General features: G+C 32.3%; 1 protein-coding gene across 13 annotated transcripts in view; it reads right to left on the bottom strand.

Annotated features, from left to right (window-relative positions):
* The window catches only part of KTN1 (kinectin 1), a 524,036-nt gene that overhangs the window by 400,068 nt on the left and 96,076 nt on the right, over positions 1-27,892 (bottom strand). For 8 of the 13 annotated variants that reach the window (XM_074235885.1, XM_074235873.1, XM_074235877.1 and 5 more), the window contains 5 exons: positions 21,429-21,466; positions 19,330-19,420; positions 16,571-16,657; positions 12,867-12,956; positions 5,143-5,223 (listed from right to left, as the gene is read on the bottom strand). In XM_074235885.1, coding sequence (XP_074091986.1) covers positions 5,143-5,223; positions 12,867-12,956; positions 16,571-16,657; positions 19,330-19,420; positions 21,429-21,466 — 387 coding nt within the window. Of the gene's footprint in view, positions 1-5,141; positions 5,224-9,635; positions 9,740-12,866; positions 12,957-16,570; positions 16,658-19,329; positions 19,421-21,428; positions 21,467-27,892 lie in introns of those variants that run through there. The other 5 variants (XM_074235880.1, XM_074235883.1, XM_074235882.1 and 2 more) reach the window with 2 other exon arrangements.

The following is a 27,892-nucleotide window of genomic DNA, read 5'->3' as shown; positions in this document are numbered from 1 at the left end:
ATGACCATTATGGAAATGTTTTGCTTGACTACACATTTTTAACCCATATCAAATTACTTGCTTTCTTAATGAAGGTTGGTGGGGTGATAAGAAGGGAGAGAATTTGAAATTCAAAAGTTTTAAAAATGAATGCTAAAATTTATTATTATATGTAAGTAGGGGGAAATTTATAGATTTAAAAAAAGATTAGCTTAATCAAAGAAAATGACGAATATATTTAAATATATTCTCTATGAGAATATATTTAAAACTTTTGAGATGCAGAGGAAGTAGTTCTTGGGGAAACATTTTTATTTCCAAACATTCTCATCAACAAAAAAATAGCTCAATAAATCTGTCATGCAATTAAAACACACATACACACACACACACACACACACACACACACACACATAACTCCGAGATAAATACAACTATATTACAAAACTCAAGAGTTTTAACATCATTTAATTTCATCAACTGCAATTAACTTCATCAATGAGATTAGTAATTTAATTTTAAAGGGGGAAAATCTTACAAACAGGTGGCTATTATATTTAAAAAAAAAGATAAGAAAGCCAAGTTTGCCAAAATAAACATGAAATAGAAATCACAACATATTAAATAAAGGGAACTATTGGAAACTTTTAATCCAACAAAACAGAATAGCTGGGGCCAGCTAACTAGTCCAGTGGATACAGCACCAGCCCTTGAGTTCAAATCCGACCTCAGATACTTAATAATTACCTAGCTGTGTGACCTTGGGCAATCACGTAACCCTTGCAAAGCCTTGCAAAAAAGCAAAAAAGAAAATTTAAAATGTCAAATTAATAAAAGAAAGAACATCTAAATAATCTCAAAAAGAAATTGAATACGTCATAAAGGAATTCTCAAATAAAAACAAACTCAGAATTTGTAAATTAATTTTATCAAATATCAAAGATTGATTAATTCTAATATCACACAGCTTGCAAAAACAGGAAAAGATATTCTACCAAACGTCTCCTTTGAGTCAAATAAAATCTATACCTAAATCAAGAAAAATAGAACATTTCTAAAACAAATAGTGGTGATAGTGGTGTAACTTTTTTACAGATAATATTATAGTTTATTTAGAGAATTCAGAGATCCAAAAATCTTAAATGAAACATTTAATAACTTTAGCAAAAATATCAGAAAAAAATCCATTTAAGTCATCAATCATTCTGTATAATAACCAACAAACCAAAACAGGAAGAAAAGAGAAAATCAAATTCCTTTTAAAAGAATTACAAAATATGCAAAATATCTAGAGTTTAGTTCGGACAGACAGGAGTCAAATAAATTCAACTACAAAATACTTTTCAGAGATAAGGGGAGACATAATCAAAGATACAGTAATTATGCATGTAAAAGTCTTATTTCTCAAACACATAGAGAAATGAGTAAAATTTATTCCCCAAATGATAAAAGATAAAAAGATATGAACAGTTTTCAGATGAAATAATAGTCATATGAAAAAATATTGTAATTCATCATGGACTAGCAAGATGTAAATTAAAATAATTCTAAGGTACTACCTCATAACTATTAGATTAGCTAATTAGATAAAAAAGTCAAATGACAAATGTTGAAGAGACTCAAGAAAAATGAGGCATTATGAATTGTGAATTTATTCATCCATTCTTTAGAGTAATTTAGAACTATGCCCAAAGGGCTTATGAAACCATGCATACTGACTTAGCAATAATACTACTACGTCTGAATCCACGAAGAGATAAAAAAACAAAGAAGAAAATAAACTCATATATTCAAAAATATGTATAGCATCTCTTTTTTTGGTGACAATTCAAAATTGAGAGGATACCCATCAATTGGGGTTGTGATGGAATACTACTGTGCTGTGCTACAAGATGCTTTCAGAAAAACTTGGAAAGACATGAGCTGATGTAAAGTGAAATATACTGTGAACCAAGTAACTGCAATATTGTAAGATGATCAGCTGTGAATGATTTAGTTATTCTCTGCAATGCAAAAACCCAAGACAACTCTGAAGGATTTATGATGAAAATTGCTACCCATTCCCAGAGAAATAACTGTGATTTTCTGAATACAAGGATGAAACATACTTTTTAATTTTATTTTTGAAGGGTGTTTTTTTTTTTGACAGGGGGATGGGGAGGTGGGGGATGAAGAGGAGAGAGGGAGTCTATAGTTTCTTTCACAACATGACTATTATGGAAATTCTGCAGGATTGTACATGTATAACTAATATTGAATTGCTTACCTTCTCAATGAGGGAGGGTTAGGGAAAGGAGGAAGGGAGAGAATTTGTAATTTTAAAAATGAATGTTAAGGACTGTTTTTATATGTAACTGGGGAAAAAATAAAACACTAAATAAAAACTTAAGACAATAATTGATCAAGTTTGGGCCATAAGAATGGCCATAATAAAAGTTACAATACAACCCTGAACTAATATAGCAATTCATGCCAAACCAAAATACCAAAAAATTTTCTTTATACAACTAGACAAACTAACAATAATTTATCTAGAGAAAAAAGATTAAGAATTTAAAAGAAAATTATGAAATAAACGTTAAAAAGGGAATCTTATTAGAACCAAATCTCAAATACTACTATAACAGAGTAATTAAAATAATTTAATAATAATGACTAAAATATTGAGTTTTAAGTTTATCAAGTTAATTAACATAAGAGATTAGGTACCCAAGATCCCAAAACAAATGAGCACGGCAACATAGTAGTCAATAATTCTTTTATCCCACAAATAAGCTTCAAAGGAATACATGTTTGATATAAAAGATTATATTATAAACAAATTATAAACAAAGAAGGGAATACATTGGAAGAGTTCTTGACCCAAAAGAAAGATAGGGTAAGGAGAAGAATAATTAATGATAAATGGATAATTTAAGACTACTTAAAACAGAAAAAAGTTTCTGAACAAACAAAATCAACGCAGTTAGAATTAGATTAGAAATAGCTTACTGGGAGTAAGGGGGAAAGGGTAGGAAGGAATTTCTGTAGGAAAATTCTCTGATAATGGTTTTATACTCAAGATATATAGGACATTGATACTTACATATAAGTATATTGTAACAAGGATAAGTAGAAGTATCAATGAAACAATTTAAAAATATACCGTAGAGAATAGAAGCAAAGTTCAGAGGCAGAAAACCAGGACAACTGCCACTGCCATGTTAAATGTAAAATATATTTTTTACAAATCGTGCTGTATTAAGATATACAATTTCACAATCTCTTCTCATCCTGTTCTCTGTATACAGATGATATGTGTACAGTTATATATTACATACACATTCCTATTTGTTGCTGTCTGTCAAGTTCATAATATAAAAGAAAAAAGTTTGGGTTTGGTTTTTTTTTAAGAGACTGGAAAGAAAATGCCAAACAGGGGACACTATTACATGGAAGATAACAAAATTCAAATATGATCCTAGCTAGGAGTAACTTACAATTTACTGAGCAGAAGAATGATATCATTAAACCTATGCTTTAGGAAAATAAAAATCACTTTCTGTGGAAGATGAATTTAAATAGGGTAAGGAGCATGCTGCTTGAGACTGATATATTAGTAGAAATCAGGAAAAATTTTCATGAAAATGTTGATTCCTAACCAAGGTTTTGAAGAAAATAGGGAATGCTAAGAGATTTTAAGATTCTATAGTAGAATCTACCTAATATGCTGGTGACCCATCTGCCTTTACTCACCAAGGTTGGAAATGCACTGGTCACTCCTGGCCTAATTTCATTACTAATCAGCAGGACAGCTTTGACCTAATCAGTTTCCAAACAGGACCAGTTGATGGCTCCTCACACCCAGGGTCTAATCATACTGGTGCCAGTTTTAATGCAATCATTCCATTTAGCCTACCCACTGCCAGACATATTTCCAAGCTCAAGTAATTCACCAGCCTCAGTGTTCCTAGAAGCAGGGATTATAGGAATGTGCCAACTACACCTGACCTTTCTATTAATTCTTTTATTACCTTGGGGAGATTGGAGAGATTACCTATCTTTCTTCAATTTAGGTATGTGACCTCATTTAAGAACAGCATTTTAAGTCCACCACTATTTTGGGTCTTAAATAGCCTGAATAATATTTTAACAACACCTTCTCATGCAAGTAATCATTGGTAGCATGCTCTAGAAATTGTTTCCACTGCATATTTGGTTCTCTAAATAAAAAGTAAAACCAAAGATGTGTTAGAAATGAGATTATATAGTAGTAAATAATTTATACTAATTAAATTTCAAAACCATGTTAGTCACTAAGCAAAAGGATTCTTCACCAAATAGATAATATACAAAATCAAACTGAAGACAGCAAGCATAGTAAAATTTTCACAGTCCCATCATCTCATTTTATTAGTTTACTCGAAAAGTAGGGAAATGACAGTAAAAGAGAACTACTCATGATATTTTTTACCTTTCAGCAGCTCAGAGCATAGGTATTTATAAGTTACTTATAACTAAAATAGATTCCTATAATGTACACAAAATTTTTCCAATACTACCTCAACCCCCCAATTCTCCCATTCTAACTGGATGCCAAATTTTGTCAACTACTCTTTCATAATATATCTTAAATCTGCCTCCTAATATAGTCACTATTATTATGATACCTCATCTGTACTACTGCAATAGCCTTCTCCAAATGGGTTTTAGCAATTTTAGACTCTACCTTTTCCACACAACAGTCACATGAACAGTCCTTAAATACAGTCCTAGTCCCTTTCCCAAAAAATTTCCACAGCTCCCTAATGTACATAGGAAAAAAAACACAACAGCCTAATATATATGAAGTTCCCTCCAATCTTACTCTCTTCTACCTTTCCACATACTCACTAATTTTAGGTTTCTCTAACCTACTAAACAAAATTATTTCCTGAATTCGATAATCCATTTTTAGCATTAAATCTCTTCACCTTTTCCTCCAAGAAGTCATATAGCTTTTGTCAAAAGCAAAGCCATTTATATGAATACTTCCTGATACTTCTTCTCTCCCTCTAGAACATAAACTTGAGGGCAGAAGTTTTTATCTCTGTAAACCTAAGACTTAACAGCATTTTGTCACAGACGTTTGAAACATGTTTTCTGAAAAGAATACTTAAAAAACACTTGTTGAATCAAACTAACCTTGACATCTTCTGAAATGGAAGCTTCGATTACATATTCATTTGCCTTCTTTTCAAATTTGTGTAACCATTCACTAAAATTCTGGGAAGGGGATGGGGGGTTGGGGGAAGGAGAGAGAAAAAGGGGAGAGAAAAAGAATGAAAAATCAGTCTCAAAGCATTAAAAGTTGATATTTTTAAAACAATATAATTAAAATTATGAAGAAATTTTAATGGAGAAGTCAAGCAAGCCCTACCATTCCAAAGGAAACTTATGTTGGAATTAATACATCCTTATAAATAAAAACCAAAACTTTACATATTCCCACACAAGAAAAAGGGTAATGTAAATATAGTCTTATTTTTTCTCTACCTTCAACAAGCATATATTTGCAAAAAGATATGACCTACTCCAATTAATTCACTGTAAACAAAGACTGGTAATTCCATAAAGTTCTTTGTTAAGACTGACAAGAAAGCAGTGAATTCCAATATCAAATATACTGCTCAACATGGACAGATTATTACAGATCAGCAGGAAAAAAAAACCTTTTAATTTATGGTTCTTCTTCACTTTTAAAATCTTTCAATGTCATTCATTAATATTAATAACTGAACAACATAACCTTTCCTCAAAGAATTTTTGTTCTGGAAGGGACTCTGGTTCACACTAATAATGATACAAAAATTTTAAATAAAATCTGAAATAAAAAGTCTACAGCAACACATCTAAAATTACTCACTATGTCAAATTTGTATTTAATATCAGGAATATAGGGATAGTTCAGATCAGTGAAAGAATTAGTATAACTCTTAGAACTTTATAAAAACAAATATATCAAAATATATGATTAAATCAGTGAATATAAAAAAATCACATTCATTAATAATTAAAAATTTTTACAAAACGGATTATAGAAGAGCATTTTTAATATGCTAACACGAAAAGTTTTGTGATTTATGGTATAAGGAAACAACAATAGAAAGCTTCCTGATAAAAAATAAAGAAAACAAGAATGAATTCTTCCCCATTTTTGAGCATCATAGTTTTAGACATTCTCCTCATGGTAATAAGGCAAGAAATAAATTAAACACATAAATTAAGGTAAAGAGGAGACCAAAACTTATTCTAATTTGTTGACAACAGGATAGCTTATTTAGGAAATCCCAGAGTCAGCAAATAAATTAAATGAGAGAACGACTACAGCAAAGTAATATAATACAAAGCAAACACAGAAAAACCAACATTTTGGTATAAGAGTAATGAAATCAAAGGTTAATAGAAAGGAAAATCCCATTCCAAATAAGCATAAAATAATAAAATTTGCAAATCAATTGACCAAGAGATACTCAATAACTATAATAAATAGACGGCATTAAAACATTTTTCAAGGAAACAAACAAAAACTGGAGAGACAATCATGATTCATAAATGGGGCACCACAACATAAAAAAAATACTGTCACCATATTTAATGAACATATTTAAGGATATGTCAAGGCCAAACAACAAGGGCATATTTTACGGAGTTAAAACAAAATAATGATAATTCATTTGGAGAAACAGAAGTTTTAGACTTTCAAGGAGGAAAAAAAAAATAAAACTAAAAGGGAAATAACATTTCCAGATTGCAAATTCAGTTATGAAATAGTCATCATCAAAATTATTTAGTACTGCCTAAAAATTAAAAAAATAAAAACAGTATATAACATTCTAGATAAAAATGAATCTGAAACAAATGTACTCGATGAACCAGAATTTGATAAACATGATAAATTATTGAAAGGCAAGAACCTCCTACTTGACAAAAACTGCTAGGAAAACTGGAAAACGATTTGACAGAAAGAATGGATATTGTTCTGAATATTTATGGTCACATCACAAAAAATTAAAAAGAGAATGAAATTAGGTATCTTTTGTAAATTTAGGGACCACATAATTATAGAGATAATCACAAAAGGTGAAACAGATAATTTTAATTATCTGAAACACAAACTCTCTCCCAGAAAAAAAAAATCTCTGCCACTAGGACAAAGGGATTCAGGGTGATATCAGGAAAAAAAAATTTTTAATCAAGTATCTCTGACAAGCATCTAACATTTAAGATAGAAAAATCAAAGCTCTGTATAGGAAATGCCCAAAGAGTTCATCTTAGTCCAATCTCATAGATAATTTAAAAGTGGAAACATTTGTATACAAACCTAGATCCTCCGACTCCAAAATCCAGCTGCAAGGGAGAATTAAAGAATGACCACAACAGTTTTCAGCAGTGGTTCCCAAGCTTTTCGAGGGACCCTTTTAAAATGTCAAAATATATCTAGTATTCTCACAAGATTTAATCGTTGCATATGTTTTATTATAGCTAAAGGTCAAAAGTACAGTCACATTCTCTGGCAGTTCTCTATGCCTAGAATGTTCGCGGTTTATTTTAAAACCACATCTTCATCTACTGCCTTCCCTGGCTTCCTTTAAACCTTATATAGGAAACCTTTTTCCCAACCCCTCTTAATTTTAATATAATTCTCTTTTTTTAATCATTTCCTATTTAGCCTGTTCATAGCTTAAATATTTATTTAAGTTCTGGTTCACCAATTAAACTGTAAGATCCTTGAGATCAGGAATTGTATTTTGCTTCTTTTTTAGATCTCTTGGCTTAGCACAGTGCCTGGCACATAGGTGCTTAATAAGTATTTATCATTCACTAAGTATCTAAGTTCAAGTACTTATTGTAATTATATTATTACTCTTCACCCTACCCACCATTATTTGGAATACACTCATTCCTCAATGGATCAACAGTCAAAGGACATGAACAAAGAGTTTTTTAAAAGGAACAATTACAAACATTAAAAACCATATGAAAGATTATTCCATATCCAAATAATCAAAATAATCAGGAAATTTTACCTCATATATGACAAGACAACAAAATAACAAGTAGAAATATACAATGATGGAAATTTATGAAAAGATGCACACACTGTTTGATGGGGCCAAAGTTTCTAGAAAACAATTTGGAATTCTCTTTTAAAAAGTGTCAAAAATGTTCAATTATTTAACCTAGAGATTCCATTGATAGGCACAGTCCTCCTCCAAAGAGGTCAAAAGGAGAAAGAAACATTCCATTTTAACCAAATTATAGCAGTATTTTTTGGCAACAAAGAAACAAATAGATATGCAATGACTTGAAAATGGTTCAACAAAAGATAATGAGAATAAAATATTACTGTGCAGTAAGAAATAACAAATATAAAGTCGGAGAAGCAAGGGAGGACTTATATGAACTGATGCAATGTCAAATAAAAAGAACTTGGAATGCACCATAACTACAACAATGTAAATTTAAAAAAACAAAACCTAAGGCTGCTACTTAAAATGACCGAATCTGGTACTAGATGAAAGGATAAAGGTAAAATAATGTACCTTTTTCTCCCTCAACTGTTGGACTGCAACTGTGGTGAGGGGATCAGGGGTAGTAGAGAATAAATTAGATACTGTCAACTGTGCTGGATAGTTTTGCTAAATTGCCCTTCTTTCTTATAAGAAATGGCATGATAGGCAGGAAGTAGGGAGGCATATATTTGAAAATTAAGGTCATTGTAAAACAAAAGATAGTACCAACTAAAAATTAGCCCATTTGAATATTTCATTTTACAAAAAAGGAGCCAGGCAATGGGAAATTTAAGTGACTTGCCTAAGGGTACACAATATTAAACGACAATGCCAAGATTCAAATGGCTGTCTTCCTGACACCACTCTGCTACTACATGATGTCTCTACACGTACCAATTTATTCAACCTATTAAATCAAAATTTTGCTTAGAGTACCAATTTCAAGTCCCATTCTCTGGTTCCATCCATTTTAAAAAGCATTCCAATTTTTTTTAAAAAAAAAAACCTCTATTGGGGGCAGCTAGGTGGGACAGTAGATAGAGCACCAGTCCTGGAGTCAGAAGGACTTGAGTTCAAATCCGACCTCAGACACTTAATAATTACCTAACTGCATCACCTTGTGTAAGTCACTTAACCCCACTGCCTTGCCAAAAAGAAAAACCACCCATATTATAATTCTTTCTAATTTTTTCATATGGTTATTGACAGCTTGGATTTCTTCTTTTAAAAACTGTCTATTCATATCCTTTGACCCTTTATCAACTGGGGACATACTCTTGTTCTTATAAATTTTAATCACAACTATCTTATCTTAGTAATGAGATCTTTATAGGATAAACTTGGGACAAGGATCCCCCCCCCCAATTTATTGCTTCTATTTTTAGCTGTATTGGTTTTCTTTTTGCAAAAAAACCTTTCCTTTCACATAATCAAAATTGTCCATTTTACCTCCTGTGAACATTTCTATCTCTTATCTGGTCATGAACTCTTCCCCTAGCTAAAGATCAAATAGATAATTTCTTCCTTTCTCCTCCAATTTGTTTATGATGTCACCCTTTATGTTTAAAACATGTACCCTTTTGAAGTTTATCTAGGTATATGATATGAGATGTTGGTCTATACCTAGTTTCTGCCAGACTGCTTTCCAGTTTTCCCAACAGTTTTTGTCGAATAGTGAGTTCTTGCCCCAATAGCAGCTAGGTGGTGCAGTGGATAGGGCACTGGGCCTGGAATCAGAAAGACCTGAGTTCAAATCCAGCCTCAGACACTTAATTGCTATCTGCCTCAGCTTCCTCAACTTAAAATGGGGATGATAATAATAATACCAACCTACCAGATTGTTGTGATGATCAAAACACAGAGCATAGTGCCTCATCACCTTGAATAAACACTTAAGCAATATGCTGCCTCTTCCCTCCCCTATACAGGCATACATGCTAGGTATAGGCTAAACTTATTTGACTGGGAGGATGGAGGTTCCCTTGATAAAAATAGCAAAGTTGAGAGAAGAGGGGAGGTTTAGGGGTAAAAAGTACTGATGTGAATATACAAAGTTTTGAGTTGCCTAGAAAACATTCATTTGGAAAGATAAAAAAGTTAATTGGTGAATAGTGGGAATAAGGCTAGATAAATAGATTTTAAAATAATCAGCATGGAGAAAATAATTGAATTCATGGGAGCTGATGAGATAATAAAGTAAAATAGCACAGAGGGAAAAGAGGACCCAGGACAGAACTTGGGAGAAATTTGAGATTAGTGGGCATGGCCTGGATTAAGATCCAGCAAAACATCACAAAATAAATGATCAGATAATTAAAAGGAGAATCAAGAGACAAAAGGGTTATAAAAAACTAAAGAAAAGAGAGTATTCCAGGACAAGAGAGTGATCATCAGTGTCAAAGCCTGCAGTAAAGAGTTCAAAAGGATGAGGATTGAGAAAAGGTTGGTATATTGACCAACTGCCTTTAAAAGTCTGCACCTAGACAGGCTCTTCCTTATAATACTGATCAAACCAAAAGGCCAAAACCCATTTATTCTTACAAAAATGTGTGATCAAAAATATTGACTAGAGCTGCAATAATTCCTTATTTCACTGTTAGGTCCATAAAGTTAAAATACTTGAAGAGCTTTCCATAGTTATCAGCCGAACCTAATCAGAGATTATGTACTTCTTGTTTTCCACTACTTTACTTGCTACCACAAGTAAACCCCTAACTCAGAAATCATACATATTGTTACTTTAGTTAAATTACATTCAGGGAAAAGATCCCAAACAATTCTTTCATGCTTTTTTTTTAAGTTACTCAAACCTGTAGGAAATTATGCTTATAATGAGTGATGTCTTACATGCTATTAAATAGTTATGGTTGTAATTTGTAACCAAATATAATTTTTGTATTTCCTCCATAAAAGATATATACAACAAAACATTATTTACCACTTTATTCCAAAATTCTAAGCTTAGGTATTAAGGGAGGCAAAAAAAAAAATTCCCAGTCCTCTTTTCAATTTCATTAGGCATTGGAAAGTTAATTAAAGTTTTTGGTAACTGGAGGGATATGAATAGATCTATGGACTCAGAAGATTAATATGGGAGCACTATGAAGGATGAAATAGAAAAAAAGTCTCTTTCTGACCATTACACCAAGCTCTGTCTATTCCTTCAGTGACCCTATTTCATTTTTCTATGTCCTTATATTCTGACATCAGGAATTCTTGTTCTATTATTATAATACAGGAGTTTTTTTTATCAGACATCTGTCCTGATAGAAAGGAAGCTCCTTTGTATATTATGTTGCATTTATCCATTTGTATACATGTTGTACCCAAGTCATTTTATCTTAGTATCTCCAGCACACAGTAAGTACATAAAGAATGCTAGTTCCCTTTAAGGAATGTGACTTTCTTATTTGTTTAAATCATTACCATTAATCACCAAATTTCAATCTCAGTCATTTTTCATTCTTTCTTTTCCTTCAACCTTTACATTAAGTCTATTGCCAAGTCCTGTTGATTCTACTTCTACATCATCTCACACAAAGCTTCCTAACTGGTCTCCCTCTCTCAGTCTCTCCTCTTTGAAATCTCTTCTTTACAAATTAATCTTCTTAAAGCACATAAATGATCACATCACTTGCCTGTTTTAAAAAACCTTTAAAATTTCACACTGCCTCTAAGATAAACCATAAACTCTTGAGCCTGAGCTCAACAACTTGACTTCCATATACTTTTTCAGACTGCACAAATCACTCATTTTCAAACCTTCCACATTCCAGGAAAACTAATCTATTAGGTAAAGTCCTAACTTCATTTCCTATCTATGTATATTTGGGTAAGCTATCTACCATGTTTTAAATGTTTTTTGGGAGATCTCTCTACTTCTTGGAACCACTAGCTTCCTTCAAGGTTCATTCAATGTTAATTTTTATAGGAACATTTTTCTGTTCATCTTTAGTCAATTTTCTTTACCTCCTCAATTTATCTTGTATTTACCTATCTGTACAGTCAGTATACTCCAATAGAACACAAACTCCTTCAGGTGAAGGACTGTTTGTTTTTAATTTTGGTAAGCCCAATGCTGAGATTGCAATAGGCACTTATTAAATGCTTGTTATATAAAACTAAATTATTTAGGCATTGGAAAGTTAATTAAAGTTTCTGGTAACTGGAGTGATATGACTAGATCTATGTACTCAAAAGATTAATATGGGAGCAATATAAAGGATGAAATAGAAAAAGTCAGGAAAAAATTCAAGGGAGGGTATTGAAAGATTTGAGTAAAGTGATAGCCACAGGAATGAGTGGAAGAATCAGATGTGAAAGTTATTACAGAGGTGTGATGCACAATTCTGAGATTTCAAGCATCTTACAATAATTAACATGTACATTATTCTTTAAAATTTTGAAAGGAGTTTTATATAGTAATTTGTTCCTCACAACTACCTTGTAAGGAAGGTTTATAAGCAAGAAACCTAGGTAATAAAGCCCAAAATACTTCATTAAAAAATAAAGAGGTCAAATGATTGAGTAGTAAAAGTCACTTGTTAAAAGTTGCATTTTAAATAATCACATGTGAAAAAAAGAAACTATTTCTTTCCTTACAACGTCTTTGCAATCTAATATGCTCCTTATATATAAAAAGCCTAAGTGTACAGCAGAAAGTTTTATAACTAGTAAATAAATTTTGGAGTGTTAGTTTCTATTTGAATTCTGCTATTCAAAATGCATCTAAGATCTGGTATAAGAATTATAGAATAACCTTTCTTTCAAAAGCAAGGGTATTCATTTAACTATTAGCACCTCACTTAAACTAAAAAAATTCAGAGATATGTAAAATATAAAATATGGACTTACCAAGTTGGAAGGAACAGAAACTCCAGGAAACAATTTTTTCAGAATTTCTTTAGCCTGGATCTCAACAGCTTCCAATTGTTGTTGTCTCTCCTAAGGCATACAGATACAGACATACATACATACATACACACACACACACACACAGATACACACACACACAGACACACACATACATACACACTGGTATAACATGAGATAATATAGATGCAACCTTTTTTAACAAAAAAGTCATCTACTTTAAATTTTCATTTCCAAGTATTAAGAAATACTTCGATTTCAAGATATCAAACTAATGTTTAAGGTATTTGGGATGTCAAAAATCAGATATTAGATAACTTCTGGTTATGCAATTATTTTCAGTGATATTAATAAAGTAATACTAAGTATAATAATAACACCAAATAGGATGGAACTTAGCTCAATGAAAACTTTGCTCAACTCTGACTTACAAAGTATTGATGCTCACCAGTCCCCTAGATTTTCATTTGGACAGTGTACAAGTCAAGCAGAACTAGTGCAAATAGCCAGGAAATGATGGGCAATAAGTACAATGATACAAATTCCAATTTTTAGGTGCATATTTCACAAACTCAGCTTCAATATAAGTTTAAAGTATATAAACTAAACAAGAAAGAAAGAAATTTGGAACACTACAATTTGGTAAATACCATAGCATTTAAGGTGGGTAGGGAGTTGGAGAAGGTTCACACTCAAAAAAAAACTTATACAAACATATATACAAAATATTTTAGTACTTGTGACATATGAGTACTAGCAGAAGTAAATTTCAAGAGACATTATGAAAAAGGAGCATATACATACTCTTTAAGAGATTTTTATTCTTAAATTCATTTATAACTAATACTGTACTGTACAAACTAAGGTTTGTCAAAATTAGGTTGTTTTAACCATATTCTATTAGTTTAGCTTGATGTAAAGATATATATGTGTAAATCTAATGATATATATGTATACATACATATATACATATATATATATGTAAAGATTTAGTTTGATATAGACATTTATATATAAGGATAAAAAGTTACCTATAAAACAAGACAAAAATTTGTGAAAAAGCACATTTGAACCAGGCCAAGAAAACAACCCTTCTCTTTTCAAAACATTATTTGTCAAATTTTGGAGAGCTCATTCAAACATTTCTAGCTGTGTATGGAAGAACAGACTTTTACTAGAATTGGCAAAACTTCTAAAACATTCTTAATACAAATTAAGATGTGATTCATAAACATCATAAAGATAACTGCTAGCTTGAAGTCTGCACAAGTGAATTTCACTTTAGGCAGGCCTAATATATTTTTAAAAACCAAATGAGGCAAATTAGGGAGTGATTTTTACAAAAGCTTTATTTCCCCTTAATGTAAGGCAAGATTTCCATTATTAGTGGGTCCTGAAACATACATGTTATTTAATTTATAGCAATTCACACACCATATTTCAAAAACAAATCTGCAAAAAATGAGGGGTATCTATATAGAAAAATGATGGGGGGGGGGTGCAGCTAGATGGCACAGTGGATAGAGTACCGGCCATGGAGTCAGGAGTACCTGAGTTCAAATCCAGCCTCAGACACTTAAATAATTACCTAGCTGTGTGGCCTTGGGCAAGTCACTTAACTCCATTGCCTTGCAAAAACTAATAAAACAAAACAAACAAAAAACAATGGGCTACGATTTCAAAAACAACAAAAAAGGGCAAAGTAATAAGCACTGCCATTCTTAACAATGGAATTGACAAAACAATTTCAAATTGGTCAGCTAAGAAATAACATCAACTCAGGGGACACTTTCCAAAGTTTAAAAAAAGACATTTTAATAATTATAAGGGTAAGGAATTTTATTTCTGCCTACCAGTAATTGCTAAGGGGAAAAGTTCATTAAGATGATAAACTTCAAAAGATAAGAGTTAGAAATAATTTTAGTGGTCATCACACTTGTGAAGCAAAAGAGGCCCAAAGAGATTGAGTGCATTGGTCCAGGATCAAAGATATAAGTAATAAGCAGAAAGACTAGTATTCAAAGTCAGGATGTCTGACTGCAAGATACTGAAATCTTCTTCATTGAACTCTGTAAATTCTTCCATTTATCATGTCAGCAATTTAAGGATTATATTGAATTCATTTCCATTTTTAAGTACATATCAATACTGAATCATCAGCATTTCTAATTAGAGTTCCAAATTGAAATCAAAAATAGATGCCTAACTTGTCTGAATAGAACAGATGCAATTTTTTTAAGAATAAAATCACCATTGAAAGAGAAAGGATTATAAATCAGATCCCAAGAGAGACCAATCATACTACACTATTTGAGGGAAATTACTTTTTTTATGTCTTTGGGATACCATTTAAATGGTAGGCAATAAATATAGTCTGTAAAGTCCCAGTTAGGGAGATTGGTAGGGAGATTGGTTTTTTCCAATCAATAGGGTAATGCCCAGTGAGGAAACTCCCTTGTACTTATTCTGTAACAAAATCTGGAACAGTTAGAAGCTAGACCCGTATACAAGCGTATCTGAGTCTGAGGTCAGTTCTCTAACTACCTATCTCTACCCAGTATGTAATCAGAATTGAAAGTGTAGTATAGCTCAAGACAAAAAGGATTTAGGGAGCCTGCAAGAATATCTGCCTGGCAGCACTAGTTCTCTGGATTATTGGAATATGCTAAAAAGAATAGAAATTTTGAATAATGAAGAAATGTAGCATGGTAGAAAGTATAAGAATCAAAGACCTGAGTCTAGAATCACAACTTACCCACTAACTAGTCATATAAGGGCTAAATCACCACCTGTGAATCTTAATTTTCTCATTTGTAAAATGAAAATATTACTTTTGCTACCTAGTAAAGGATATGTGTACATATATATACATATATATATATATATATATATTTATATGGATATAAGTGCATAAAATTTTAAGAGGTTACCCATCCTCTGACTCATCACATAGATTAGGGGAGAAAGAGATAGCATCATGCAGGTCAGAGTGCAAATAAGAAAATTCAGTAATTTATTATCCTTACTGGAGACAGCAAAAATAGTTGTCCAATAGGTGTGAATCACCATAAGAACAAGACATTTTACAATTCTGACACTTACCATTCATCATAGTGATTCTTCAATCACTATTCTTAAGTCTGTACACACTAAATCAATTACTTCAAATAATAAGGTCAAAAATTTCCAGAAATTCTGAGAGCTACTCCGTGCTCAAGAAGCTCTACCCTGATATTCACAGGGGAGGAATTTAAATATTCAATCCTGCCAGATAACTTTGAGTTCAGATGCTCTGATTTAAAGTTGTGTTAATTCTTACTAGAGAAATTCTCTTTAGAAGCCAAAATAGCTCCTATGGCCAACAGAATAAGCTCACTAGACAAAGCCACCAACAAATCATAGATTAGGTCTCTATCCTAAGATTCTTCAGACAAGAGTACATGTCACCAAATCTTAAACAATTAGGTGAACAAATAAATCAGCATGCCCAGAAATTAAAGAAAAAAGCTTAACAAATAGACAGATAGAAGCAGGTGAATGTATATGGATGTTCATCAAGAATAAATTTTTTAATTGAAATTGCAGTAAAAGTTAAATGCACTAGTTTGATTTTTTTTTCTTTTGGTAAAGACAGGCTGCAGATTGTTTCTGTTCAACTCATTGTTTCTAGGAGTTAGCATTACAACCTTGGCAGTCTTGTTCACTTTGTCCTGCAGTATTTTTTCAGTTGATGCCAATGCTTCCATTGCTTTCCAGTTTTTCTCCCGAAGGTCCTAATTATTTTTAGAAAGAATTATTTCAGTTCAGCCAATATTAAAAGTATCTTTTTTGTCTTTAATTTTGTCAGTATTCTGAATTACATTCAGTAATCTGCATTTAATTGCTGGTTACTGCAAAATTATTTTGTTGAAGGAAATACAGCAACAAAAAAATCCATAAATGTGATGTTTAAGCATTAAAATGGAGAGAGAAATGTGTTTTGAATATAGATACTTAATATAGTGATTTTTAGAATGTTATTACTGAACTCTTATATGTGAGACAGAAAAAGAAAGCATTTAAAAAGTAAAGCACATACAACAAGATTACGAACAGAATTTTAGGCGTGATGAACTGCAAAGAATTAATAAACATACTAAAATACAATATATCAATATGGTTTACAGTTACCAAAAGCAATGTCCAATATCAATAACAGAAACTACATATTATTTCCAACAACCAAATTTTCCTATAGATTTTTTCCCAGCCTTAGAAAGACATTCCAACTACACCAGGGAAAAGGACATAGTAACATATATTAATTACTACATCTTTCTTAGCAGGGTCAATTAAGTATGTATACTCCTCAAAACAGCTTGATTATGAATTATCTAAACAAGCTGACTGAGCCCATGTTTTCAGACCTCCCCAAAAAATTTCCTCTTTCTGGGGAACAAAAGCTGATTGGTTGGAAATCCGTATTTCTCAGGACTCAACAGCAGCAATGTTAGTAAATTTAAAGAAATATATATCTAAATGCAGTATTTGCAATTATTACTTGAATATTGTAAATTCAAACAGAGATCGTCTTTGGTACTATATGTTTTTATTGTCACTTCCCAGAATCCAATAAGAAGAATCAAAACAAATAAAATGTCAAAGTACAGCATATTGGTAAGTGCACCTTAAATATTGAAAATGTATCTTCCTATTAGAATTGTTAACAAGCAAGCACAAGGGACATTACATAATCCTAATTCCGACAAACCCAGGATGGCAGGAAAATGTTATTTTAAGTATATAACACCCTCTTTATAAACGAAAATTTGCCTCAGAAAACAAACACACTGAATTGATCCAGTCTTTCTGGGGAGCAATTTGGAATTACACCCAAAGGGTGATAAAACTCCTTACCCTTTAATCCAGCAGTATACAGTCTGTATCCCAAAGAGATCATAAGAAAGGGTAAAAAAAAAAATCCACATGTACAAAAATATTTATAAGCTGTTCTTCTTATAGAAATAGAATTGGAAATTGAGAGGATGCTCATCAATTGGAGAATGATCAAATTGTGACATGTGAATGTGAAATAGAACATGATAGTTCTATAAGAAATCATGAGGGGCAGGACTTCAGAAAATCCTGATAAGATTTGCATGAATTGATGCTAAATGAAGTGAGCAGAACCAGGAGAACATTGTACATATTAATAGCAACACTGTATGATGATCAACTATGAGGGACTTGTGCATCTCAGCAGTGCAATAATCTAAAATGTTATGATGGAAAATGCCACCGACATCCAGAGAAGGAACTATGAAACTTGAACGTAGACCAAAGCTTACTATTTTCAATTTTTAAATTTTGGGGTTTTTTTATGAATTTTTCCTCATTTTTGTTCTGATTTTTCTTTCACAACATGATTAATATGGAAATATGCTCAACATGGTTATATATTATATTTCCATATTATATTATAATAAAGTCTATATTATATTTCTCTCAAGGGGAAGGAAAGGGAGGGAAGAGAGAAAAATATGAAATTCAAAACCTTACAAAAAGTGATTGTTGAAAACTATCTCTGCATGTAGTTGGAAAAATAAATTTTTTTAAAAAGGAAAAAAAAAGAAAACACACATTACTGGTTATTACAATCAATTTAGAGTTTTAGGATGTTTTCCCCTCTGGTAAACCAGTATTCTTTAGCAAATAAAAACAACTTGGCCTCAAGGTCTAGAGGTGTTCAAACACATCATGAAATCTGAATTTAGTATTCACTTACTCAAGTGACTTACATAAGAAGTAGTTAAATATCAGGTTACATATTCCAGAACTTATCATCTCACTCACTCTTCAAGTAAACAATAAATTTAAACACTACTCTGGTTACCTCCAGTATAACTCAATTAGCAAACTTCAGTCCTGCAAGGAGTATTTATCTTACTTTAAAAAAATGCAAATTCTAGGGGCAGCTAGGTGGTACAGTGACTAGAGTACCAGGCCTGGTGTCAGGAGGACCTGAGTTCAAATGCGACCTCAGATACTTGAAACTTAATCTCATTGCCTTGCCAAAAAAAAAAAAAAAACAACTAAAAATGCAAATTTTTTAAGATGGACACCAGTTACTACAATTTATTTTTAGTATCAAAAAGCTGAGTCAATCAAGTAAGAAGAAATATCTTTGATAGCATTTTTTTAATATTCAGTTAGAAAAAATAAGTTTTTCAAATAGAAATTTTAAAAAATTAATTTTAACACTATTATTCCAGGAAAAAAATTATAGTTTTGACAATCACTATAAATTATAAATTCAAAAAGAATTAAATTTTTCCCAAAGCAAATCCAATATCCTGCAAAATAAAATGGTTATGGAAAAATCCTCACTTAGGAATAAGTAAAAAATAAACAAAGGTGTTTCAGAACTGAAGTAGAGAAAAAAACTTCTTTAAAGACACATACTTACATTATTTTTCTTTCTTTGTTGTTCAATTGCATTTTTCAGGGCAGTTAGTTCATTTTGAAGACCAGTAACTGCTTTTTCTTTTACTGAAATCCTAAATAGTGATGTGACCAAAAAAAGTAATTTAAATATTCTCACATCTTCCCAAAAGGAAGAAGGACAAAAGCTTTAAAAGCAACACATACACTCTCAAATAATTCACCAGTAAACATCCAAAATAAGAAGTATCACTATGCCATTAAAAATAAGCCTTAAAACTAAACAAATTTGTAGACATGGATTAAAGAAAGTTCTTAGAATTTTTAAGTGTCAAAAACTTATCAATTATATTGCAGGAATTTGATAAGGTGATTGTGGCTAATACAATTTTCATTTAAGCCACTAATAGAGGTAGTAATCTAAGACTTAATCTAAGACTACTGGACTTAGAATCAGGAAAATAAATTCAAATAACATTTATTTGCTACATGAACAATGATCAAGACATTTGACCCCCTCAGACTGAGTCTCCTGGAATATAAAATGGACTTTACAGTAACAACTATAAAGGGATTTGGGGAAGGAAGGTGGGAATGCACATAAAAATGAAGATAAAATCTTAAAGTACTAAATAAATGTCAAGTAGTGATGGTGGTATAGTAGTACTAAGTATGTAATTTCAAAGATGTGAAACCAAATGATACATAAAATCTAATTTGAAAATGGTAATCCTGTTTTTTGAAAAGTTGTAACATATTCAAACGTAGTAAGGCATTGATTTCTTTTCATATTATTATATATTCCACATTTTTCCTCAAATTCATTTTCTTCTAATCCATCTTCTGCAAAGAACAATGCAAGAAGGATAACTTTAACAACAAGGGCAAAGATTTATGCATATTTGTTACAATCTACTTATCCTATAATGAAAGAAATTACTAGTTAGAGGGTAGGTCAAAACTATAAATAATCCTTTCCTCATGCTAAATTCCAGTTAGTTTTTAGTAAACTTCAGATATATCATCATTTACATTGTGGACTATAATTCCCAATAAACTTCTAAACTCTCAGTAACAGATTAAGATTAAGAGGGAAGAAAATTTGTTTTTAACTTTTTTCATAATAACTTTTATTGGAGCAATTAGGTGGCACAGTGGAGTCAGAAGGACCTGAGTTCAAATGCTACCTCAGACATTTAATAATTACTCACTTTAAAATTACTTAGCTGTGTGACCTTGGGCAAGTCACTTAACCCCACTGCCTTGCCAAAAAAAACCCAAAAAGAAATAATATATTTTATTTATTTAACTTTGATACAACAGTTAGGTAGATAATACTTTAATTGATATAAACTTAGCTATTCATTCAATTTAAAATTGAGAATTTGAATGTAGCTACATAGAAACTAAGAGGAAAAGAAATCTGAAATTACTTCTAGGAAAGGTTAATTAAATCAAAACTTTAATTACCTTTCTCTTCCCACCTGATATGAGCCAAAATTTTGTAAAACTGAATAAAAATTTAGAATGAAAGAGTAACCCAGCTCAGACCAATGATTTACATCAATCTTTGTAAGTATAAACACAAGTCTCATTAGAGATTATAATAAGTGATTCAGAAGGATGGCTAGTATTTTCAAATTGTTCTTCAAAGAATAGCTTGCTATTTAGTTTGAAGGATTGTGAATTCTAAAAAAATAAACACATCCTTATTAAATTAATAAAACTAGATATGGTGCCTGACACAACTGATGTTTTTATTGATTTTATAAAACTTTTTTTAAAGCCACTGTTACAAAGGTTAGCTCACTGAGTAGGGAGAGGGAAAGAACATATTAGCAATGAACATTATGTTAAAAAAAGAATGTTTAAAATGTGATTCAAAAATACAAATAAAATCATATTGGGGAATCATTTAAACCACTGTTTTCCCTTCAGAAATAAATTCTGGTTGTCAACAGCTTAGTGTATACATCGAACACAAGGAAATGAAAGAAAAGACTATTTCACACAAAAGGTTTGCAAAATGTACAGAATTAAATATCTCAGAACACTGTAGCATAAAAGAAAACAAAAACACGGAATGAAGGAAATACCAAATTGTGAATCAAAATTCTTACTTACGTTTTTAACAATTCTTCATGTGGGGGCATAGAAGATATCTACAAAATAGTTTTAAATTTTGTTTTTAAAATAGTGCTTTCTGTATGACATTTAGCATCTCACATTTTATATAAAAATCATTTGTATTTCTGATATCCCCTAGAATTTTATTACCATCATTTTTCTAAAGTCGAAGTGAGAGGAAAATATTTTCCACTCCAAGATGAAATTAAACCCATTTTTCTCCCTCACTTGTTTCCTTTTACACCCTTTACTTTAATGGAGCTTACAACATAAATTACAACACTTTTTATCCCAATAATAGAATATTATTGAAAGTATAAGAAAGTAAAAGAAAGTTGGGCACCAGTGTATAATTATTTGATGATGAAGGAAAACCTCCCTAAGCTAGAGGAAAGACTAAAATAAGCATTAAAATGTTGTTTAAATCCATGGAAGTTAATTTTGTCACAAAGAAATAATCAAGGAAAAAACCAAGAGAGCTCAATGCAGAGCCTTGGAGTCTGCAAAAGAGGCTGAGAAGGAATCAAATGGTAAGAGACAAAGAGGCAATATCATGAAAACCTCTAAATTTTTCAACTTTGTAGGTATTCTATGTACAAAGCTTATTGAGTCACAATGTAATCAAAGAGCTCATAGACTTGGAGCCAGAAAACCTAAGTTCTCAGGAAAGCTCTGGAATGTCTTAGCTTTGTGTTAAGGATGTGAATCACTTCCCCTCTCTCAGTCTCAGTTTGAGTGGTGAAATAAAAGTGTCATACCTGTACTACCCCTTGCACAGATTTGCTATGGGAAAAGCACTTTGTAAATCTTAAAGCCCTATAAAAATATGATAGACATTTTTTCCTATACTGTACATTTTTAACCTCTAAACTATGTTATTCATGCAAAATATTTCTTAGTCAATATTTCTGTCAACTTAGAATTTCAGCAAATATTTGCATATTTTCCTTTTTCTTTTACCAGATTTCTTAAACATACAGGCTGATATAATGCAGACAAAACTATTTTAAATATCTTAGTTTCTTGTTTCTTTTTCTTTTTTTTTTTTTGGCAGGGCAGTGGTGGGAGGGGATAAGTAACTTGCCCAAGGTCACACAGCTAGGCACTTATTAAGTGTCTGAGACCAGGTTTGAACTAAGGTCCTTCTGACTCCAGGGCTGGTGTTCTATCCTCTGTACCCACCTAGCTGCCCCAACATCTTAGTTTCTTTTTTTTTAATATCTTAGTTTCTTAACAAACTTTACTGACTTTTAAAAGCAAGTGATTATACAAGTCAAGAATACTGAGTCTATATATAGTAATGAAAAGTTGATATCATTTTTCTTGATTCTCTTATAGATTAGGGAATTTAGGCAGTTTTTCTGAGGTCTACTATTGCTGATGTGTTCTTTTAAATTAGTAATTGGTAATATTATAATGAAGTATCAATAAATATACACAGTATTCTAATCTACAAATTAAAGCACAAATACAAAGTCACTGGATTTATAAGTATCAGCTAAACAATTAAATCCTTTTAGACTTAATAAAACAATATACTAGACAGAGACATATCTAAAGAGCAGTTCAAATGTCAAAAGACTCAGGAGTAATTCTTTATGAGTTTACAGTATGACATAAACAACAGAAAAGGTAATGCAGAAGAAAATATCCAAGGGATAGCAAACTAAAAACATAAGGATTGGTAGGAAATCTTATCTTATAGAAGAGAAGAGAGGGACTCTTGTCTCCTCCACTGGATACTCTTTCTGACCCATAAATTGAAGTGTTTACTGAGGTTTGGGTCCTAAACCCTATGTTACCTTAATATTATATACCCTTAATAATTTCATCTGTTCCCATAACTAATTAATCCTATGCAATCTGGCTCTTGAACACTCATCACAATTGAAATTGCTCTCCCAAGTTACCAATGATTTCTTTTTTACATTCCTTTCAATCTATCTGGTACATTAAATTCTCTTGATGCTCCCTACTTTCTGGGTTTTCAGAGCAGTATACTCTCTTCTGGTTCTCCAACTACCTGATATTTTCTCTACCTCTTCTGGGGGGTTCATCAACCATTTCATACCCTCTAACTTTGGGTATTCACCAAGGTTCTTTCCTGGGTCTTCCCCTCTCTCTCTAGATAACTTCATCATTTCCCAAGGGTTTAATTATCATCTCTATAAATTACCTGGCTGTGTGGCCTTGGGCAAGCCACTTAACCCCATTGCCTTGCAAAAAGAAAACAAAACTAAAATTATCATCATAAAGAAGACTAAAAGACTAGTCTCTCCTCTAAACTTCAAACTAATCTGAACTGCATCACCAAATGCCTATTGTACATTTCAAGTTGGATTACATCCAAGAAACATCTAAAACTCAACATGTTTCAAGAAAAATATTAATTTCTCTTCAAATTTTCTCCTCTTCCAAACTTCTCTACATCTGTTGAAGGTACCACCATCCTTTCAGGCTTCCAGGTACATAATCTCAATATTATTCTCAACTCCTCACTCTCCCTCACTCCACAAATCCATAAAAATGAAGGGAATATTAAGATACTACTGTGCTTATGAAAAAGAATATAACTTAATAGAATACCACCTTATAGTGTCTTTAAGAACTACGAGTCCACCAACAATACATCAATATTATTTAATATTTCTTAGAGATATAGTAATAAAAATAATAGTTTGCTGATAATACATAACAGGTAAGGAATAAAATAGGGAGATATATGCTTAGCAAAAGTAAGCACTATTAGGACAGAGAAGATCCAGATCAAGGATGGATTTCACTGGTGAAATGATCTAGGTCCTCTTGTTAGAAAATAACATTATGATGATTATGGCAAGTTCCAGAACACTGAAGACTCTCCTAAATAAGTGCTAGAAACATTCAAAGGAATTTGATGTGTGCATCCACAAAGGAAGAATCAAGTGGTTGAAGAATATTTTCTTGTTCATAATTTAACTTACATTTAGGTGGAAATCCTATAAAGCTCGTTCAATAGTATGTATATCTGAGACAGACATGAACAGAGAACTGAACAGGAGGAAGAGAGTGGGTTAGACTGTTTCTGGGAAATTGCAAAGATCTTTTTCTGACCCCAAGAAGCACATGAAAACAAAGGTCTAAAACCTAAATATACACAATAGCAATGGTGATTCACATTAAGAGTGTGAACAGGCTCCAATATATTATTTATCCCAAAAGATTTAGAAGAATAAGAGAAAGGAATATTTTAAAAATTATATACTAGGAAGAAAAAATGGGTAAGTAATGTGGCAAGAGCTGTTGTACCCACATGCTCACGTTGGAAACAAGCAAGTAAGGCACCCAGCATTTTGGCTGAAACTCTTGCAGTGAGTTTTTAGGAGGATTCAGTCCAAAGCTGCACAAAATGTGCAAGCATAAATGGGTTATGACACATTATCATTGGAAGGAGTTTTTGAATCAAGGAGATGACACATCCATTCAAGTATTTTAGAATTTCTTTCAGTCAAAATAAAATTTTCTCTACACTTCCTGAACATGACCTACAGTCTCCCACTTGTATGCTGGAGACCTACTCTTCCCCATTTTAGCATGTCTAAATCCCACTCATCCTTAAATATTCAACTCAAATGCACAACCTACCCTTGAAGATTTCCTCTAATTCATCCCTATTTCAGATGTTAACAACCTCCCCTATCAAGGCCTTCACCGAAAACTTTATTATCATAACACTCAAGTATCTACCATGCAAAATCTCAATACTACTTAAACAAGTTAATGTATTATTCCTTTATCGAAATAATTTATGTAAAGCCCATGAGGTTAGTGACCAATTTATTTTCGCCAGAGACTAGTAATAAAATGCTCTGTATGTATGCACTCTGTATGCACTAATGTATGGTTCATGAATGAATGTCAGTCACGCTTTGCGGCACTGAGAAAGGATATGTCCAAAAGTTACAAAGTGATGGCATCCAATCTAAAAGGGTTTACATTTTAGGAAAATGATTTAGACAGTGTTGTAAGAAAATGTGAGGAAGGACAGATGACTAAACTGAAAAGGCAATTCTCCAAGAAGGTATCTGAGCTAGATCTTAAAAAAAGAAAAAAGATTTCAAATAGGAATGAGAAGAATGGCATGAATGACTAAAATCAGGGAAGAGTCAGAGGGAAGTCTAGATTTGCTGAAAATATGTAAAGGGACTGGGCATTGTGGGACATGCCTGCAATCCCAGAGATTAGGAGGCTGAGGCTCACAGAACTCTCGAGTTCAGCAGGTTCAAGGTGCACTGGGCTAGATTGGGCATCTGTTTGCATTAAACTCAGCATTAATATGGTAAATCTTTGAAAGTGAAAAACCGGGTCAGCTAGGTGGTGCAGTGGATAGAACACCAGCCCTAGAATCAGGAAGACCTGAGTTCAAATCTGGCTCAGACACTTAATAATTGCCTAGCTGTGCGACCTTGGGCAAGAAAGCCTTGAATAAAATTTTTAGAGGAAAAAAAAACGTGTAAGACCATAGGCATGCCGAGGAAGGGGTACTCAGTTCAAAACTTCCTTGCCAATTAACAGAGGATCCAGGAGCCTAGTCAAGATAGGGAAAACCAGAAGCAGCAGGTGGCATAATGGATAGAGCAACGACCCTGGAGTCAGGAGGATCCAAGTTCAAATCCGTCATCAGACACTTAGTAATTGCCTAGTTGTGTGACCTTGAGCAAGTCACTTTTAACCTTATTGCCTTAAATAAATAAAAAAATTTTAAAAACATGGAAAACAAGTTGGGTCTGGGAAGGGGGTGGGGAACAACAAAGAATATGCACAGTGGAACAGGATTTAAAAGGCTGTAAATTAGCAAGGTGGATCATTTAGAAGAGGGTTTTTTTTAGAAAGATTTTGTTTATTTTGAGTTTTACAATTTTTTCCCCCCTTCTTGCTTCCCTCCCCCCACCCCACCCCCACAGAAGGCAGTCTGTTAGTCTTTACATTGTTTCCATGGTATACGTTGATCTAAGTCGAATGTAAAGAGAGAGAAATAATATCCTTAAAGAAGAAAAGTAAAGTATAAAGAGATAGCAAAATTACATAATAAGATAACAGGTTTTTTTCCTAAATTGAAGGTAGTAATAATCTTTTGTCTTTGTTCAAACTCCACAGTTCTGTCTCTGGATATAGATGGTATTCTTCATCTCAGATATCCCAAAATTGTGCCTGATTGTTGCACTGATGGAATGAGCAAGTCCATCAAGGTTGATCAACACCCCCCATGTTGCTGTTAGGGTGTACAGTGTTTTGCTGGTTCTGCTCATCTCACTCAGCATCAGTTCATGCAAATCCTTCCAGGCTTCCCTGAAATGCCATCCCTCCTGGTTTCTAATAGAACAATAGTGTTCCATCACATACATATACCACAGTTTGTTAAGCCATTCCCCAAATAATGGACATTCCCTCAGTTTCCATTTCTTTGGCACCACAGAGCTGCTATGAACATTTTTGTACAGCTGATGTTTTTACCCTTTTTCATAATCTCTTCAGGGTATAGACCCAGTGGTGGTATTGCTGGATCAAAGGGTATACACATTTCTGTTGCCGTTTGGGCATAATTCCAAACTGCTCTCCAGAAAGGTTAGATAAGTTCATAGCTACACCAACAATGCATTAGATTTACCACATCCCTTCCAACATTGATCATTGTCCTTTCTGGTCATATTGGCTAGTCTGAGAGGTGTGAGGTGGTACTTCAGAGGTGCTTTAATTTTCATTTCTCTAATAAGTAGTGATTTAGAGCAACTTTTCATATGACTATGGATTGCTTTGATTTCCTCATCTGTAAATTACCTTTGCATATCCCATTTGCCAATTGGGGAATAGCTTGTTTTTTTAAAAAATTTGACTCAGTTCTCTGTATATTTTAAAAATGAGTCCTTTGTCAGAAATACTAATTGTAAAAACTTTCCCATTACATTTCTTTTGATCTTGGTTACAGTGCTTTTGTCTGAGCAAAAGATTTTTAATTTAATGCAATCAAAATTATCTAGTTTGTTTTTAATGATGTTTTCCATCTCTTCCATGGTCATAAACTGCTTCCCTTTCCAAAGATCTGACAGTATTATACTACTCCTTGATCTAGAAGAGGTTTTTAGTGACAGTCTAAGAAATTGGCTTAAATTGAAAAATGACAATCAATTCTCTGCATGATGAAGATTATTCTGCATCTATAAGAAGCATAAATTAGAGTGGGGACCAAGTGGTGTCAAGGAAGTTAGTTAGGAGGTAATCATAATTAAATATTTGAAAGGCAGTAAGGGTTTTGGTCTAAAGTAGAGATATATGTAAATGGATAGATTAGAAATAAGAGATGAAGAATAACAAATGGAAGGGAAGCTTGGAAAAGTTAAGTGACTTGCTCAAATCACAATGGTCAACAATAAGTAGTTGAGCAAGTAAGTGATTAAACAAGGACTTGTGACTCCAAATTCAAT

The sequence above is a fragment of the Macrotis lagotis genome, chromosome 4, assembly GCF_037893015.1.
Source record: "Macrotis lagotis isolate mMagLag1 chromosome 4, bilby.v1.9.chrom.fasta, whole genome shotgun sequence".
NCBI classification, from domain to species: Eukaryota; Metazoa; Chordata; class Mammalia; order Peramelemorphia; family Peramelidae; genus Macrotis; species Macrotis lagotis.
This window is presented reverse-complemented; position numbering and strand designations above follow the sequence as displayed.